This window comes from Gopherus evgoodei, chromosome 9 (genome assembly GCF_007399415.2).
Source record: "Gopherus evgoodei ecotype Sinaloan lineage chromosome 9, rGopEvg1_v1.p, whole genome shotgun sequence".
Lineage (NCBI taxonomy): Eukaryota > Metazoa > Chordata > Testudines > Testudinidae > Gopherus > Gopherus evgoodei.
In genome coordinates, this window is record NC_044330.1 from 16,550,770 (window position 1) to 16,570,179 (window position 19,410).

The following is a 19,410-nucleotide window of genomic DNA, read 5'->3' on the forward strand; positions in this document are numbered from 1 at the left end:
AGGACCTGCTGCTTTAATAACACTAACCTGTTATATTGTTTCCAACTGAATGAAGACTTTCTCCCAACTCTCCAGAACAGTTGCACCATCTAACTGCAGTTTTCCTTCATTCTGATGTGCAATAGTAACCCTGACCTGAGGAGAACTGAGCCCATCATTGAGAGTCCCCTACAGAGGACCAGTAGTGGCAGCTCCTCCAGTTCCAGCACCCCCAGCTCCCAACCTAGTTCCCAGGAAGGATCCCAGCCTGGTTCCCAAGCTGGCTCCAGTGAACGTAATAGAGTTAGAGGTGAGATGACTTCTTTTTTAAACTGCTCTTTGGGCCCTGATCCTGCAGCCTTTCTCCACTCCTTTGGCAAGTCACTTAACCTCTCCCTAGATCTGATCTGATCTCATGTGTCTGTGAAAAGCTGATTTTAAATAGATCCACTGAAGCTATGGAGTTGCACCTGATTTTAGACAACTGTTTTTTTCCTGAGATTAGGTTCTGCTCCTACCCTCAGTTTCTTCCCTTCTAACATGGAGATGATGCTTACTCACCTTTTCACAGTGCTTTCAGATCATCTGCTGAAAGGGGCTGTGTTTGTACAGAACTTTATTTATTTATTATCTTAGCATTTTGCAGGCAAAGTGACTACAAGTTTTGGTCCAATATTCTATATGTATATAGTTGCAAAATCCTCCTATAGAGAGAGGTAGGAATTCTGTGGCAGTGAAATATAATGAATTCCTCATTCACTTTTTTCTTCTCGAATCCAAATTCAGCTTTTTTGGGGTGTTTTACTTCGTTTGTGTGCAGTGAGCATTCCAGGGCATAGGGAAGTGAATTAAGCCATTTCTTTTAAAAGTCTTTCAGAACAGAACCGTGTTTACACTGGGTTTACATTCCTGGCTGATTTGTTTCCTGGCATCTTATAGTTGTTGAAGATCTTCTTCTTTTTCCCCATCTAATCGCAATAGCAGTTGCCAAAGCACATCCAGCCAGTTTATCTATATTTCTCTCACAGTGCTGGAGTATAAATCCACAGACTAAAGCACATTAAAACAAGTGCTGCACCCATGCTCTGAATTTTTTATGACTTGACTGTAAGTTTATGCAATATTTGTGGAGCCATGTTGGTCCCAGGATATGAGAGAGACAAGGTGGGCGAGGTAATATCTTTTATTGGACAAACTTCTGTTGGTGAGAGGGACAAGCTTTCGAGCTTAGCTCTTTTGGGTATGAACAAGAGTAAGCTGGGTAAGCTGAAAAACTTGTCTCTGTCTCACCCACAGAAGTTGATCCAAGAAAAAACATTACCTCACCCACCTTGACTGTAAATTGGCATGTCTCTTGTTAAAATAATCGCTCCTCTAGGTAGTCAATAAAAGTAATTTATCAGCAGTTGTTCTGTTTTTGGTTTTTAGTTAATGAGGAATTCTATGAGTAATAACCTCCTTGCTATATCAGATAACACAGTGATTCTAATTTATCATATGCACAGCTGCTCTGCAGAGTGAATGTTTCTTTAATAGAAAAAGGACAAGAATGTTGAGTGTGCCATATATGGGGATTAGATTTAGTTATAAATTCTCTTGCTACACTGAGAGAGGACAATGCAATAGAGCTATATCATGGAGAGCCCATTTCAAATAAACTGCATGGCAGCAGGCTTTACAGAGTCCCATAATACAATTACAAATTAAATAATGCGATGGCCGAGGGAGAGAGGATTTGAGCTGGTTTCAGTTAAGCGGTAGATGAGGTAGAGAGAAACAAGAAAGGATTTTCCAAACAAGAGGCAACAGATGCTGCAGGGGTGAAAACCATGGCAAGATAGTTTGGCGTGACAATGCTAGGCTACATAGAGTTATGATAAAACCATGGCTCTGGGAGGACCTTTTCTGACTTTGCCAGTGTCACTCTATGGCCTCGGGCAAAACACCCAGGGCCAGGCTGTCCATGACCCATATGTAAGAGTACTGCAAGAGCCAGGGACCACCTCAGTTTGTGAGCTCAGGAGCACAGGTACTACTCGTTCTCTCTCGCGCACGCTCTCCCTGCATCCCAGAAGGTACAAGTCACCACCAAAGGAGACCTGCCATGGGCTGTCTCCATTCTTTACAGGCTCACTACCACAGGACGGTGCAGCTTGCTCACTCTTTCTCTCTCTTTACCAGTGAGCAAGGTGAGCTAGAAGGGGCTCTAGAAGTGCAGAGTGCTGTTTGATGGTTTGTTTCTTGGACAAGCAGAGGGATCAGACAGGGAGGCAGAGAACCTGTGACTGGATTATGTGTTTTTAAAACCATGGAGGATCATTTTGAACTGGATCCTGAAATGAATAAGGAGCCACTGGGTTTCTCAGAGGTGCCATTGTGCAAAGGTGCACAACGTCATTCTGCATATTCTGCTGCCTGATGAAAGTCTGTGATCTCCCACTAACAAGAGTGATTTGTTTTTGCCCAGGAAACGCCAGACCTGAAGGGTCCCCTGTGCTCTCTCATGAGCTATCTAAGATGAAACAGGAGGACAGCAGGGATGTGACGCGACCAAGCCGACCTGCTGTGAGTCTTAAATTATGCCTCGGTGGCATTTGCCATGTTTTTATTAATAGCAATCATGCAGACTTGGAACCCATAGAAAGAGGCAGACACAGTCCTATCGCCAGTTTTAAGGCTCTAAATCTGCAATATAGCAAGAGTCCATGGGATATATTAATGCATAGAGATTGCATGGTTTACAACAGCCCCAGGCAAGAGAAGAACTTCAGCACAGCTTAATTTTACGCTTTGATGGACCGGGGCCAGAGTTTGCATATAGCACACTTTGGCATTGTGTTATCGTAGGGTGATTTCTAGACCAACATTGCAGAAGCGGTGGTGCTGCATTCAAAGGCTTGGTACCCAGCCGTTGCTAGTCACCCCAGTTTAAGAAAAAACTGGCAGTAATTTCTGTGCACTTTTATTTTATTACTTTTTTGGCAAAGGCCCATGAAAAACCCTTCCAAAGTCTCTGGTTTAATGTTATGTCTGATGTTTGTATTTTAAAACTGCAGAGTGCGCTGAACTCGATAACCAAATGGATTTCCACTGTTTCTCTCTTTTAATGTGTATTAATGTTTTGTTGATGTTGTTTTTCTTTGCACTTCACAGCGTTGCGCTAACAATTCTAATTTTATTTCTAACCTGCTTGCCCTTCCTCTGGCTTTTTCCCGTCCCGATCTGTTTCCTCTGACGCTGATTAATCTTCCCTTACTCCCAGAGCTATAAGAAAGCTATAGATGAGGTTAGTGATATATTTTCTTAGTTGGTCATGCCTTTGCAAGGTTGACTAGTTAGAGCTTAATATCAAACCATGTTTTCTGCTGACATTTAAAAAGGTGGCAATGCTAGCATGGTTCAGATTTCAGATCTGGAAGATGGTATTTAGAAACTGTGAGCTAATCTAAGGGGGCGGGAGGGATTGATCTGTTAATACATTTTGCTCAGTATATTTGGCTTCACAAAATCCATTTGCAGACCACTTGCACAAAGGCCAGACCAAGAACTGCTGTACTGTGAACCTTCATGAGCAGAACAAATCACTTTATCAGTGTTCTGTGGATTTTATAGGGAATAAACTGAGACTGGAACTTTCTTACCCTGACAAAGGCTGTCTTAATGGTTTGCAGCAAAGGCCAGATTCTGCTCTGTTACACCCGATGTGACCCTTTTGGTTTCAGTGGGAAGCACAAATTTAGCTAAGAGCAGAATTTCCCGCTTTTCAAATGAAGCCATGTCCCAAAACAATCATTCTTTTTGACAGCGTGTGTCAGGGCTGATGCTCTGAGATTGCATTGCTCTGGCTGTCACATGGTAACTTTAGGGAGCTGGTTAACCGCAGGTGAAATAACTTATAATATTATGAGCCAGATTCTCAGCTGGTACAAATTGGCATTGTAGTTAGCAGAGCTGTGCTGATTTACACCAGCTAAGAATCTGACCCTATACCTTTTAAGGCCTTGAATATACTTGGGGTTTGCACTGATGAATGGCAGAACCCTAAGTGCAGACAAGGAAAGCAAAGACTTACACTACTTGAGCTTGCCCTGCTTCAGGTAAGCACAACTAAACCAAATCGCTGGTTTTCTTGCCTATGTGTGGGGTTTACACAAGCGCAGCTATACCGATTGCAGCTATACCATTGGCTGCCATTGGGTCTAATCTCAAGTATAGACAAAGTGCCAAATTAGCCCTTAAGGGGAGAAAACAGAGCCAGATTCCAGTGACTTTGCTCATGCTGAGTAGTACCTTACTCTACTGGTACCCCCACTGATTTCAGTGGGACTGTAAACAGAGCAAAGCTGCTACTCGATGTGGGTAAGGATCTCAGAGTTTCACCCTTTAATAGCAGTTCAGAGAACCTCAGTTTAGAACATAAGAATGGCCATACTGGCTGAGACCAATGGTCCATCTAACCTAGTATCCTTTCTTCTCCCATGGGGAGATATTTTTGTTTTAAAAATATCAAAGCTAAAAAAAAATCAATGTTTATAATGTGAATTTGGTGGTGACGTGTTAAAACACACTTGCTAAATGGAAAACCATTTGTATTTTATTGGTAGTGTAAACTCCCCTGGGTTCATTTTAGGACCAAAAAACCTGGCACTTCTTTAGAAAACGGTTAGTAGGCATGGAGTTCAGATATTTCAGAAGTGACCATGGAATATGGAGTCCTTTGCCCCTAAGCAATGATTTGATTGTCTCTGTCTGATTCTGAGTGATGAAGACTTTACCAAACATTGCCACAATTTGTTGGCAGCCTGAATGAAAAGAGCAAGGAGTTAATGGATGTGGATTCTGGGATATTCTCTTGCACTCCCTAGAGGAGCTGCATGCAGAATAAGGTTAGAGTACATAAGTGGGCAGTATAGGTTGAAGACTGCATAGTCACTGTCCCTCCTGTGACTAATGAAATCTCATCGGCTAGGACAGTCATGGTAGCACCTTTTTTGACATGCAGATGTCACTTAATGCAGTTGTAATTATGATGCCACAAAATATTTCTAGTTAATACATCAGAGCAGGAGTGAATTTATACTAAATAATGCTAATAAAAGGCCCAATCCTGCCATGTTGCTGAGCAATTATCTTGTGAGGGCCTAAGTGTATTCAACTCTCCTTCACTTTGATGGGAGTTGAAGGCACTCAGCACCCAGCAGGATCGGGCCCAAAGTTACGCAATGTTGTCAGGCAAATGCAGCAAATTTTCAGAGCTGGTTTCCAAGGTGGCTGCTTCTTGCCAGATTCTGCACGTGGATTTCACTAATATAGCTGATGAGATCTGGGTTCACCTGAGCTGTGTCTATCTTCATATTTAATAACAGATTTTATGTTGGCTTCCAAACCTATCCACCACTTCACCAGTAACCACAGTGCAATTGCATTCAGATAACTGGGTTGAATCTAGAAGGCTCAAAGCTAGTGTTGGTACAGTGATTGTGGCTTGGCAGTGCCAGTCTTACTGCCCATTCATATTTTTAAACACAAAAATTAAGTTATATGAATTTTACGCTTCTTACCATATGTAAATATTATTAAAACAGATTTGTACGTCTAACAATGTTGAAGTCTTAAATATGTACACAGAAAAGACTGTATTGTCAGTAGTACATTTCTGATCTAGTATTTATGATGTGTCTTACAAATATTTGAACATGCACTAACCTCTGTTGTTAACTGCACTGATAACTTGCATTTCTACGTACAGTGGTAAGTGACCCCTTTCTAAAATGATTAACTATAAAAAGTAGAAGAAATAAAAAAGAAAACAGCTAGTTAGTTCTCTTAGACTGAACAAGAGCACTGCATTTTGCTTAAGGAGAGAGCTTGCTAATGAAAACACTTCAATCAGTATCCAGATAGGGGCAACATTAATGTAAAATGAGGTCTAAATGAGCTTCGTGATTCTGGAAACTGAACTGACCTGTTTCAAGAAAATATTAAATCTAAAGAACTCTTTGCAATTAAGAGCAATTTAACTGCCCTGATAGTGCTATCTCAGATGTTATGCCACCTTCAGTAATAACATTTCAAACATGTATTTGGTGCTAAGAACACTTCCTTTCTAGTTGTTGGATGGGGTGGGGGAGAGGGATTGGTCCAAGACTGAGGCAATGAATCAGTAAAACCTTATAAAGTGATTATCTAGAGAAAATGAGAGCATCAAAGAATTAACCACCCCACGGCAGAGCCTAAACTGGAAAATATTGATTATCTCATGGTATTATCTGACACTGAGAGTATTATTGCTACTGCAATTTCAAAATTGGATATTAAAAACTAATTAAGCTGGTATTAAACAATACTTGTTAACTATCTGTTGATGATGGCTATGGCAGACTGATAATATATTTATGTGAATCAACTCTTTGTGTCTGGCTGAAGGATTTTAACATTCCCAGACTTTTCTAACATTGAGCGATGTTACATGCTTGTTTTCTAAGCACTAGGTTCTGTCACTATTACTTGAGGTTGTACCTTACCCTGGGAGCAATCTGATTAATTTAATAATAGAATAAGTTACTGTTCAGTGTCTTCAAGGATGGTCGGATGGCCCTAAGAAATCAGAGTTCTGTGCTCAGATTTAAATCTCTTGGTTGCTGCAGTTTGTGGGCAGAGACAATGTGGATGCAATTTAATATGCACAGTTACCTTTGCTTGGAAATTGCAGGTATGAAAATAGAGGCCAGTTTTTATCTGGTCTCTTGATACTTGGAAATAATTGGTGCTAGTCCTAAATGGTAGGGAGAATTACAACTTTAAAAGAGGTGCTGTGTTGCAGTTTTCTTTTATACTGCTGTAAAAATATTGGGGAAATCTAACCAGTTCGATGAAAAGTGATTACTAAATGAGTAGGTTTTTGACTATAGACTGAAAACGTCTTTAGATAGTTCAAATCTTCATCTACTCTTATTTCATCAGTTTAGGAAAACCAAACAAGTAAGCCATAGAAGCTGTTTGTTTAATTAGTCATCATGATTATGGATTTGACTATATTTCAGTCACCACTTAAATATCATATTCTCTCTTTAGTCATAATAAAGATCCTTTCTTAAGGAACAGGCAACATTTTGTTTTTGTGAGAAATGTAGCATATCTGAAGCAGTGTTGCCTAATGGATAGAACATTAGACTGGAATTCAGGAGACCTTGGTTCTATTCCCAACTCTGCCACTAGCCTGCTGGGTGACCTTGGGCAAGTCACTTTCCCTCTCTGTGCCTCAGTTTTCCTATCTTTAAAATGGGGATAATGACTCATCTCCTTTGTAAAAGTGCGTGGAGATGTATACATGAGAGAGCACTATAGACAAGCAAGGTATTATTTCCTGTAAAACAGAACCTGAATTTTCATTTTATTTTACTTTACTGGTATTTATGGGACCTGGTCAAAGCCCACTGAACTCAGTGACTCTTTTCATTGACTTTAATGGGCTTAGAATCTGGCCCTCTATTTTCAGTTATGAACCCCTAACCATGCTCTTTAATATGGAATATGTTCTTATCTATTTCTCAAAGCGTGGATGAGATGATGTATGTCAATAATACACTGACCTAAAAAATGATTCTCACGTTTCTTCTGTGGCCATGTTGCATGTGCTTAATGATGGCGAGGCACAGAAAATGGTGAGAGGAAAAAGCCCTTCGCAGAAGTGGATGTTTTACTGCCGCAGAAACCAGAAGTGTATCTATAGGAACTGCCAAAATCTAAACTTGGTTACACTGACCTCAAATGAATTTGGTATCGTTGCATGGGAGTAAATCAAAGGAGTTATAGCTGCTAGTCAACAGGCTGTAAGTGGGAGCACCATGTAGGGATGTCCCCATATTAAGTCATTGCACTGAGATAAAGACTACTGAGCTAAAACCATGATATTAACAAAAATCGCCTCTGAAGTGTGAAACAGTCATGCTGGGGTTTTTTTACCCTTCAAATGATTGATAGTTTCTGATGGTTTCTCATTGCAACAGGCACCAGTTAAGTCTGACTTTAGGGCAAATTTAAATGTCAATAAAGCATTTTAGTTGATCTGTGTGGAATTGGGGATGAATGATTACTTATTTCACTTAACGCTGTGAGGGCTTCATTTTGAGTTTCTAATCCAAATAATGCCCAAAGAGTTTATTAAGTCCTTAAGCCAGGAATAACAAACAACTAAAGTAAAATTTGCTCTGCAAAATATTACAGTTTCTCTGTTAAAAAATAAGTTAAGTTTTCAGTCTCAATTATACATGTTTTTCGTATTTTTTTCCTCTGCTGCCAAGGGGTAAATTTTAAGACCTCTCTGTACAATTTTAATTAATATTGTTATCCTAGTCACTCTGCTGGAACAGTATACTGGAAATTTGTGGAATGCAGTAGAGAGAGAATATGGCCATAAGAAAATTGTGGAATTTAGTATTTTTCAATGAGTTTCTTTCTCCCTAATCCTTTATCTCTGACCGAATGCATTGATGGCTACATCGGTCACTAATATAGGGAGAAATGGTAAGACTGACAATTGCAATGCGTTGTTTGTCATGTGCATGCTTTGTGCAATAGAGTACTCTAACCCATTCTAATTAGAGCTCTCATACTTTTTTTTTTGCCCTACTGCTTCCCCCTGCATTGCTATAAAAGCATGTAAGATAATAAAAAGTCTATTTTCTACACGGTGCCTGCAATGTCCCTTGTACTTAAGTAACTGTCTATTTTATATAACTGTCAGGTCTAAGGTTTCATCAAAGTCATGGTAAACTGAAAAATGACTCTTTTATTTATTTTATTTTTTTATGACTTCTACTTCTTTTTCATCTTTTCCTTAATTTTCAGGCTAGGAGGTATAGTATTGCATAAAGAGTTTAAGCTATTTCTGCCGAGGGCTTTTTTTTTAATTGTTGTGGTTGACTCAGAGCCATGACTCAAAAACTTCATCAAACCTGGTGCTGCAGTGAGCTGAGCAGTTTGACTCTGATGCCGTGTCACTGCTTCCTGGCAACTTCCTGCCAGCTCAGACTGATAATTGAGCCTTGGGGATTGCACCATTCTGTCGGAAATGTGGCCATTGCTTTCTTTCCAATGAGATTTATAACAGAGCAAATACCATTATGATGTGTCTTTGAGAGGCTCAGAAGAAGACAGGTTTGGAGAATTTCTCCTGCAACACTCTCCCTTTGAAATAACATTGTTTTCCAGTTTACTATGATGGTGACTGAATATCACCTTTTCAACAAATATAATTTTGACGTGTATATACATATGTGTTTATATATGTACACACACACACATATATACATACAAACATATTAAAAAATAGGTTGGCTATTGATTTTCAACAAGCATAAAGTCAGTTTCATTTTGTTTAAAAAATGCTACACGTTACAAACATTGTTTTATGTTTGTTTGATGTTTGTAATAATTCTGTTATGCTATTTCGTGTTGCTCGTGCTGTAGCCTTGGCTTTCAAAGAGATATGTGAGACACTTTTCTTGCTTTAAATACAATTCACGTTGGCTTTTAATTTTTTTTGCCTCCCCTTAGGACCTGACTGCATTAGCCAAAGAGTTGAGGGAACTGCGTATCGAAGAGACCAATCGCCCTCTGAAAAAGGTGACTGACTACTCTTCCTCCAGTGAGGAATCAGAAAGCAGTGAAGAGGAAGAGGAGGATGGTGAAAGTGAAACACACGATGGGACAGTGGCTGTCAGTGACATCCCAAGACTTATGTAAGAGACCAATTATTTAAGGGCAAGGCTGTGAAATTGCAAAATGTTTTTCTCCTCAGGAAATCATAATTTTACCTTGATGCACAACAGTTCCCAAACTGGTCCATGGGCCACTGACAGTCCACTGGCCCCTGCTGGTAGTCTTTGGAGAGTTGGCAGGTCACATGGGCTAGCTCCTCCTTCTTGCTGCCATGCGCTTCACTGTCTAGGCTCTTCACCAAGAATTTTAAGTTAAAAATACATCAATGCTTCACTGATTTTACTTTTCATGTAGGCAATTGCAGTCATTATAGTTGCCACAGTGCAGTCGTGAATGAGAAGAGAGAGGACCATAGGACACTACTCTCTGCTAAGATGCGGTCTGCATTGTGGAAGAGTTTGAGAACCATGTAATATTGCACTGACCTTCCTGTTCCTATTGCTTCTGGTGTGGTGGTGCCAGTATTCCATCTTTCTGAGTTCAGTGAGTGGTCCGGGAGCGCACTCACAACTTTGGATGATTCATTGACTCTGAAAATCAGTATTTCATAAGCCCAATTGGAAAGTTATTTACTGGGAGAGATCAAATTCTCAGCACTGCACTTAAATTAACGGGCCTGATCCTACTCCCATTGAACTCAGCAGCAAAACTCCCACTGAGTTGAGTGAAAGCCGGATCAGGCCTACTGTAGTTGCTATAGTAACTGTACATGCTTGTCATCTTCCAAAACTACAACAGAACAATGCTTGAGGGCCCCCTGTGAGGCCTGGCACTCCCTCAGTTCTCATTCTATCTTTATCAGCTGTTCTGTGGCCCTGAGCCCCAACAATTTATGAATTTATCTGCACAATCGCCTCTGAGGTAGCCAACTATTTTGAACCCTGTTTAACAAATGGGGATTTGAGGCACAGAAAGAGGAAGGGCCACATCTTCAGCTAGCATAAATTGACTTCAGTGGAGCTATGCTGATTTCAACTACCCAAGGATCTAGCCTTCAATGATCAGTCCAAGGTCACACAAGAATCCTGTGGTGGAGCCAGGATTAGACCACAGCTCTCCTGGGACCCAGTTCACTGCCTTAACCATAGACCATCACTGGCATGGAAAGAATGAAATAAACGGGGGGAGTTACAGACTTAAAATCCATGTACTACAGCATTATGGTTGTGATCCCTTTGCAAGTCACTTGTTGTACTTGGGTATTGCAGTGTTATGAGATTAGCGCAGGATGTTCCCTGTAGCTCCAAAAGGTATGTCCTCGCTACAGACTTAATGCAAGTGATCAGGACCCAGATTAGTCTAACCCAGGTATGAGTAGCCACACTGCAAAGCCACACTTGAGTTACTGTGTCTTCACTCAGGCTGTGTGTGTTGCCAGGACTTCTGGGGGTGTATATCGTGGTTTATGTGCTGCTGTAAGATAAGCCACTCTGATTCTTTCCCAATGAATTGTGGGAAAACTTGTTTCCCCTGGGCATACGGGATGAGAGGAGGAATTGTGGGAAGGTATTAGAGACTATCAGCACTTAAGTGATTTAACCTATATCCGTAATGGGTGAGTTACCAGCCCAAGTGAAAGTATCACCCAAACTCTAACCCACAACTCAACCAGGCTTACAGCACTGCCAAACTTGGGAGGGAGGTTAGGGGCAACACCTGAATAGGAGCATGAGTTAACTGCAGGGAAGATGTTCCCACAGTGATTGCAATATACATGACAGGGCAAATTACAGATAAAGCATCAAATTCACAGATGGGGTAACTCCATTTGCACCTGCTGATACCAGTTGTGAATGTGATCCAGAGTCTAAACATCATGACCACATGTGCCAATAAACATTCGGGCACACTTACAGTGCTTGGACACAAACGGGTACACACACACGACATAAGCAATGTTCTGTGGACAAAAGGTGGGACTTTGCGCGTGCATTGGTGCATGCACGTTTTTATGGGTGCTGCCCAAAGTGGCCTGTTTGTCAATAGTAGCCATTGAGAAGGAGGTGTGCATCTGAATAATGCATTTAAAAATAGACTGCTTTGTGTTGATTGAAAACACCCAGTGAAAGCATTCTCAATGCAGGACTTATCAACAACTTCAAAACAGCTGTTGATATGTTATTTAATATAGATAGACCTGGTTAATCCTTGCTTGGTTTGCCGTTGGCCTCTGAGTTCAGTTGAATTTTTGTGTGGCCCCACTATATCAGTAAGAATTAACAGCACTCAGCACCATGCAGGATCAAGCCATGAGCACTCCAGGATTGAATGTGATGATGAATGAAATGCAACTTCTGGTTTGACATATCTGTACTTACTCAGCACCGCGACAAACTAAGTCCAACCTCTCTAATTCTAATGCATACCATGAGGGAAATGGTATGTGTTAAATATGTATTAAACCACATCTTAAACGATCATGCTTTCTTTATAATATATCTATAAGACCTTGTCACTCTATTTATAGCATACTTCCCTTTTTTTGTTTTGATGATACCAGGAGAACACTACTTGTGGCTTGCAGGGTTTGGTGCTGTCCAATCAAGTCATGAGAGCACTTTGTAATACCATAAAGATATAGGCAGGGGGAGCCCTTTATATATATATGCACACTACAGTATGTTACGTGGGGACCAGCTTAAAGCATGAATGCAATATACTCCTATTTCACACAATAGGTAAGGCACCTTATGCCAGTGGAGGATCAGGCATGGTGGAGCTCTGCTCCACCACACTGTCTCTAGAATATCCCTGACATGCCCTCTCTGCTTCCACCTCTACATAGGGCAAATTCTTCACTGGCTATCTCTGGCCACTTTATGCCAATTGCATGATGCAAAGTGGCTTTAACAGACTAGAGAATCCACCCTCTGTCTTTTGCCCTTTTACTTGTATTTGTAAAAACTGAATGATTTTCTCTGTGGAGATAGCATTTATACTGCTTGGTCATAAAACTCTTTGCATTAGCCTCCAACTAGATGGTTAGATTTTCTTTGCTCTTACAATCAGGTGCACATGCATACAGGAATAGAATGAGCAAGATTACAATAGTCAAGACATGAATGACACCCTATAAAGAGAAAGCAGTGAAAATTCACCACAACCTGATCCTTACTCGTAGTGCCAAAATAGTAATAAGATTATGCAGTGTAGACACTAAGCCTGGGCTCTGACTCAGGTTTGAGCCTAAGTTCTCATTCTGTTCACAGAAAATCAGTCTCACCCAGATCAGCAAATGCTCAAGACCTGAGTCCTAGGACCCAGCTAGGGGGATGAGTCAGAGTCCGAGTCCCACCTTGACTCAAGTGCAAGCCTGGTCATTTACAATGTGGATGCAGGTCAAGCTGCAACCCTGAGTCAGAAGGGCTTTATAGTGCAGTATGCACATGTTAGCATGGCTGTGAGATCTGGGTCTAGCAATCATAAACTCAGGTTTACCATGCAGTGTGGATGCTCAAGCACTGGCTTGGAAACACTGAGTCCACAAGCCCAGGTCTCACAGGGTATGTCTACAGTGGAATAAAAGACCCCCAGAATTGTTGTGGCTGGCACAGGTCAGCTGGCTTGGGCTTGTGGGATTTGGGCGGCAGGGCTAAAAATTACTGTGTTGACATTTGCGGTTGGGGACCCTCCCCGCTCATGGGGTCCCAGGGCTTAGTGTGCCGTGTAGACATACCCTTAGGTCCTTTGTGGTACACCCAGTCGCATTCTATCTTGAAATGAGATGCAGAAGAAGTAATACATTTTTCTACATTAATAACAGAAATTTGCAACACTTATGTTTTTTCCATTTTACCACTAGACCAACAGGAGTTCCTGGAAGCAATGAGCCATACAACCTAGGAATGGTGGCATCCCATGGTCTAGAAACATCCAATGCAGATACATTTAGCAGTATTTCAAGGGAAGGGACTTTAATGGTAAGGGAGGTAAGTCAGAGATAAGAGTTTCTATGGAACATTTTCAGGAGGTTTTGTCTTCGTAAGCATGAAAAATAATTATACTGTATATTCTAAACAGAAAATGATTGATTAAATTGTGCTCATTAATGGCTCAGTAATATAATTATATTGTATAAACAAATATGACAAACAAATGATTCTCACAATGACAAACAGCAGTGAATAGTAATACTAGAAGAATGGGATGGGATTTGCTCTAATTTACTCTGCTGTAAAACCAGAGGAAATCCAAGCCAGAAGGGTTGCTCTCAATTTACACCATTGTTGGAGATTGGAATCTGGCCCAAAGTTTCCCTTTCTCTTCACCATTTTTCAACCCCTCCCCACCTCCACTTAGCCATCTGCCAAAGACATTCAATTGATTTAGTGTAATTATAACTTCTTATCTGAGCACTCTAATTGCAATATCTTGGCTCCTGTACAAGAAGGACCAAAAAACCTAGAACATCATGTCAATAACTGCATTTATGAAGATGATGGAATGCAAAGGGGAGAAGTCTCCTGGCTGGACATCAGGCATGTCTCCAGAGGTCACAATAAACTTGACTTCTGGTTATAAGGAATTGCTGAACTAAAGCTGTGGTCATCCCACAGAATATTTTGGGTACATTTTTGGCCTTTCCAGTTTGAAATCTTGGTCCACCACATTCATCAAATCTCCCCAGTTCATTTCTATTTGGCTTCTATTCCACCATTCTTGATCCTCATGTGGGTATCCTGATGAGGAATGCAGTATGTAAACAAGGATGATTTAGAGAGGGACTACTTTGATTTCAACTGCATTGTGATAAAAGAGCAAGACTGAGGAAGGCACATTAAAAAATTTGCGCATGGAGAAGCCTCAGATTCTTTTTCTGTTGTGGTTCTTTATCATGCTGCAGATTTTCCTGAAACAGGCAGGTGATATTTTCCTGAAAAGCCCCACTCTGTTGGCAGGTATTGATCTTGTTGGGGGAGGGATTTGGCTGAGTCAGTGCAGCCAGTGACTCCTCACCTTGCCTGAACATAAAGAAGTTGAGAGTAGCTGCCTAGAAGGAAAGGATCTAGGATGTGGGGTGGGCAGTCCTGAGGGAAGAACCTTAGGAGCTGCCAAGCCTGTGAAGTAGGTTTGAGCTGGTCTGTGATATCTGATTGTTTAGAAATAAAGCCAAACCCCAGGAGGGATGAGAGTTTGGACTTTACATAGTGTGGGAGGTCTTTGGTTTTATAGTAGATAAAAAAGGTGCCTACTCACAGTCCCCAGTGTTCTTAGAGCAGAATGATGATTTATTACTATATCAATTCTTTTTTCCTTTGGGGAAAAATAAATCTTTCCAAGGGCTAGCCTAGGTGACCTATTAACAGGCACTTGCCCTCCAACAGTAGATAATGTAGCTGTTTGCCCTTGTCAAAATATTACTCCAGGCCATGGCAGGGATGGGGAGAGGAGGGCAGCGCGGTGGTCCCAAACTCTCCACCAGCCAAACACATGCCAGCTGGAAGTAGCCATTTGCAGGAAGAATATACAAAGAAAGGTGAGAGAGCTATTTGCTCTCCTTTCAAAATAGCCAAAGATTTCTCACTGAGACCCAAAGCGAGGGTGAGAAATCCCATGCAACTCCAGAAGAAAGAAAGGAGACAGCAGAAAAAGCCTCACAACTTGAACTTTGTCCAGCCGCAGAATCAGAAATGGTTTTAATGCAAAATGAGCACATCGTATAAACCCCATCTAATCCATTGCTTCCCCTCAGCCTGGTTTGTACAGAGATTCTTGAAGCATAGTGATGCCAGTGAAGTTAATTAAATTCAATACAAGTACAAGCCACAACCACGATTAACCAGCCGCTTTTGAAATGCTAGTATTAAGCATTGCTAGTGTAAAACTTGCTCTGTGCAAACAATACCAAATGAGAGCACTGGTATCAGATAAGGACTTTAAAACTAACAGGCAGCTGAAAAATCGAACTGATAATAGAAAATATAGTGTCATATACAAATCTTCTGTTGTTCTCTTAGGACCTTATCCAAAGCCCAATGAAGTCAATGGAAAGACTCTTGTTGACTTGTATGATCAGGGCTTTTCTGCCCTCTTCCATGCACAAGGACAGTGCCCAGCTTTACGGTGAAAGGTGTTCAGTAATCAAAGGACATGTCCTTTAGCCCATAAGCTAACTGTTTATGCTAAACGATCTGTTCAATCTTGTATTTAGCTGTGACATTGTTAGTTTTTTTCCCAGACCTGAAGATGAGCTCTGCATAGCTTGAAAGCTTGTCTCTCTCACCAGCAGAAGTTGGCCCAATTAAAGATATTACCTCACCCACCTTGTCTCTCTAATATCCTGGGACCAACAACGCTGCATAAAGCAAATGGTTATCACACTTAGCAGCAGCACTTGTTACCCTAGTCAGATTATGTTTTGAGGGGTCTTTGCAAACACTTCAGATGGCCACATCTCCTTAGCTACAGAAATTGATAGGCTGCAGATGTGATTGCTAATAAAAATAGCAATGGGGGAGCACTTCCATAACAAGACCTGTCTGCATGGGAAAAACACATGCTAGAGAGGGTGGTTGCTTGTTTGAAAGAAACAGGGCCCTTGTCTGCAAAGGTGTCTGATATAGACAGTTACTTGGCAGACTCAGTTATGTCATGGAGAAATGGAGACTGACCTTGAATTCTAAACATTGATGAGCCCCACAGCAGTTTCAGGTAAATCATTTCTTCCTTCCTCTGTCTTTGGTACTTGACTAACCTGAGAATTTGGCAGCTGCAAGGATCAGGGCTATGTCATCTGTGGCTGCATACCACAACTCCTGATATTAGTAGCAGTCAGTTGGAATTGTAGTGCCCTGTCTGTGAGTTCTGCTAGACTCCTGATTCTCCAAACAGGTATCACACATGACTTGTGCAGTCTAGAGAGAAGATATGCTTTGTTAGTTGCTAGTGGGCCTATAAGAAAGGAGAAAATTAAGTAAGACTTTCTTGGATTAGAGCACTTACCTAAAAATGTATCTGGAGTAAGTTTTTCTCCTCTCCACAGAGGCGTGTAACCCTTGTTGACACTAATGGGAGCTTTGTGTGCATAGCAAGACAAGAATAGATCTGTTATTCTGTGGAAGGGAAACGTTGATGCTGTTCACTGATGTTTTGTACTCCAGAAGCATGCTTTTGGAGCTGTATTATCGATTGTGGGAAGCCTGCAATCAGACCCCTTATCACTGTAGCTTTTAAAAGGCAGAGGGACCAAATCTGCCCTCCACCATACAAGCCCAGATATCATGGAAGTCAATGGGCCTTGGCCTTCTCACAGACTGACTTGGACCCAGGGGGATTTGCACCTGCATGCCCAAAGTGAGAATTTGGTCCATGGTTACTTTGTTACAAAAAGGTTGATTCAAAATCATCATCATCATCAGACATCTCCTGTTGGTGTAACATGGCTAATTGCTTCTGAAGTTACTTTGTGATTAATTCTCTCTTCCTCCTGTTTTATATTTTGCTGTTTGCCAGATTTGCATGGGGTGAATATGGCAGTGAGGGCTCTTGTTCTGTGCTTGCTTTGATACCTGGGTTACTGCATTAGATCTATTTGTTTTTTCCCTCTCCTCTTCCTTGTACCTTGTGTCTCTGCAGACCACTGGTGAAAAAAAAGCGTTCTAGCCATGCAGCCAGCAATGGCTTTGCTGGGCACATCAATCTCCCTGATCTGGTGCAGCAAAGCCACTCACCTGCAGGCACACCGACTGAGGCCCTGGGGCGAGTCTCCACGCATGCGCAAGACATGGACTCAGTGGCTGAAGTAGGTGGTGGGGCCTCTTTGTTACATGGCTATTCCTCTTCCTTCGCATTGCTTTGAACAAGAATTAACATCCTCTGAGGAAGGGGCTTTCTCAGTGTTTTCCTCCAGTCATCTCTGCTCACCTCTCTCTTTGTTTCCAATCCAGGACTATGATTATGAACGTAGTTGAAGTAACATTGACTCCACTTAGTAATAGGTAAATCGTTATGTTTTAATGGCGGAAATTTGCACTGGGGCTCATTTCAAACCCAGCAGTTGATGTCAATGTTTAGTGATATGGGGCTTGAACCAAACATCCCAGAAGTTTGTGAAAGTCCAGATGTGGGTCTCAACTTAACAACTTGGGGTGAGATCTTGGCCCTATTGAAATCATTTTACCATTGACTCCCCTGGGGCCCAGATTCTACTCTCTGGCTCATCTCTAATAGGAAGATGAACTAAAAGATTGACTAGAAAGATGCTGTGAAGCTCTTTAGGCCAAAAATGTAGCATACCTTTCAAGCTGTGGGTGTTTCCATTCAAGGTGAAGTGACTCTGATACCAGCTGCTTGGCAGTGAAGTGGTTAAATGTGATTTTTTTTTCTGCATAGGATACAAAAATCCTAACAAACTCAAGTTCTTACATATAAACAAAGTGAATCAAAGCTTGCCATTCACAGTCACTTACTATATATCATACACACTTTTCTTTGGGCCAAATTCTGCACTCAGATGCATGCCCACATCACCCAGTATTAAGTAAAATCTGTGGGTGAATGTCCAATAAGAAATAAACCTTTTATTTTGTTGTGTAGATCATTTAGTCTATGTCCTATCATCTTATTCTCTTCACTTTAGATTATCCAGCTGTTTTGAGGATCATTTTTAATATTAATAAATTAAAAATTGGGTTGGAATAAAGGATCCCATTCCTTCTAAAATGTAAGGATCTATGGTACATATTTTGGCCTAAAGGTTTTATCTGTTTCCTTCTAAGGACAAGAGGAGTCAGTTGTTTATAAAAGCAAATATTTCTGAGGTCATTCTCAGACTGTTCTTAAAAATGGAGACACAACATGAAGGAACTGTATTTAACTACATACATTTATAGTGTATGTGCCAAAAAAATCCTGTACGTTTCAAAAATAGAATTTTTGGGGCTGGACAAGCTGAGGATGGGTATAAGCTGAGAGTTTTGGCTTCAGTTCAGACTCCCGAATGACTCACAGTACTGCTAGCAGAAACCTCCTGTCACAACAGGAATCTGCATAGATGTCTTGTTGCATGGAAGTTTGGAATGGAGGATGAAAGTCACCCCAGAACAAGTGTGTACATACTTAAGCCCTGCATAAGGGCTTCGTGGGGTCTGTGTTGTCTGAGTTCATGCAGGGCTGCCTACATACCCCTATGCAGCAGGCAAAGATCCCCATGCTGGCCTTGTATATGTGCAGAAGTTATACAGATCCAGCGGCCCCAGGCACCTCAGACAGATGACATGGTGGGGCTACAGCTGCTAAACAAACTCACTGGCTGGAGAAGTAGCTGTGCAAGAACTATGTGGTAGCACTTTGCCCAGGCCCTGTTCTGGGTGTGTGTGGAATACTCTGTATGGGTGGAATGGATTTCTCCTTTAGCGAGAGGGCTGTGGGAAGAAGAATTCCAAGTGTTCTCAGTCTGTTCCTGCAGAGAAATAATTATTTCGACATTACGCCGTCACACATGTAGTCTAACTGCCCTGTGGCAGACTCAGATTGTATGTTCATCCCTTGTGAAACAGTGTCAGTCATGCTGACTAATGTCAAAGATAATATAGAGAGTATTGTGGCATGTATCTGTGTTGTGTAGGAAGGGAGTAAGATGACCCAAGCTTGTTTAAAGTGAATCCTTTGGGTATATCTATTAAAAATCAGTTTTCTTGTATTTTTTATTTTGGTCATTTTAATCGTGAGTGGGTTTGAACCTAGGCTACGGAAGTGACAGATAGTGAT

General features: G+C 41.3%; 1 protein-coding gene across 1 annotated transcript in view; it reads left to right on the top strand.

The window, feature by feature from the left end:
• Positions 1–19,410, top strand: part of TNIK (TRAF2 and NCK interacting kinase) — a 304,472-nt gene that overhangs the window by 265,217 nt on the left and 19,845 nt on the right. The window contains 8 exon segments of the mRNA XM_030575025.1: positions 126–289; positions 2,447–2,544; positions 3,242–3,265; positions 8,638–8,640; positions 9,538–9,722; positions 13,505–13,631; positions 17,278–17,289; positions 17,291–17,443. Of these exon segments, the coding sequence (XP_030430885.1) occupies positions 126–289; positions 2,447–2,544; positions 3,242–3,265; positions 8,638–8,640; positions 9,538–9,722; positions 13,505–13,631; positions 17,278–17,289; positions 17,291–17,443 (766 nt within the window).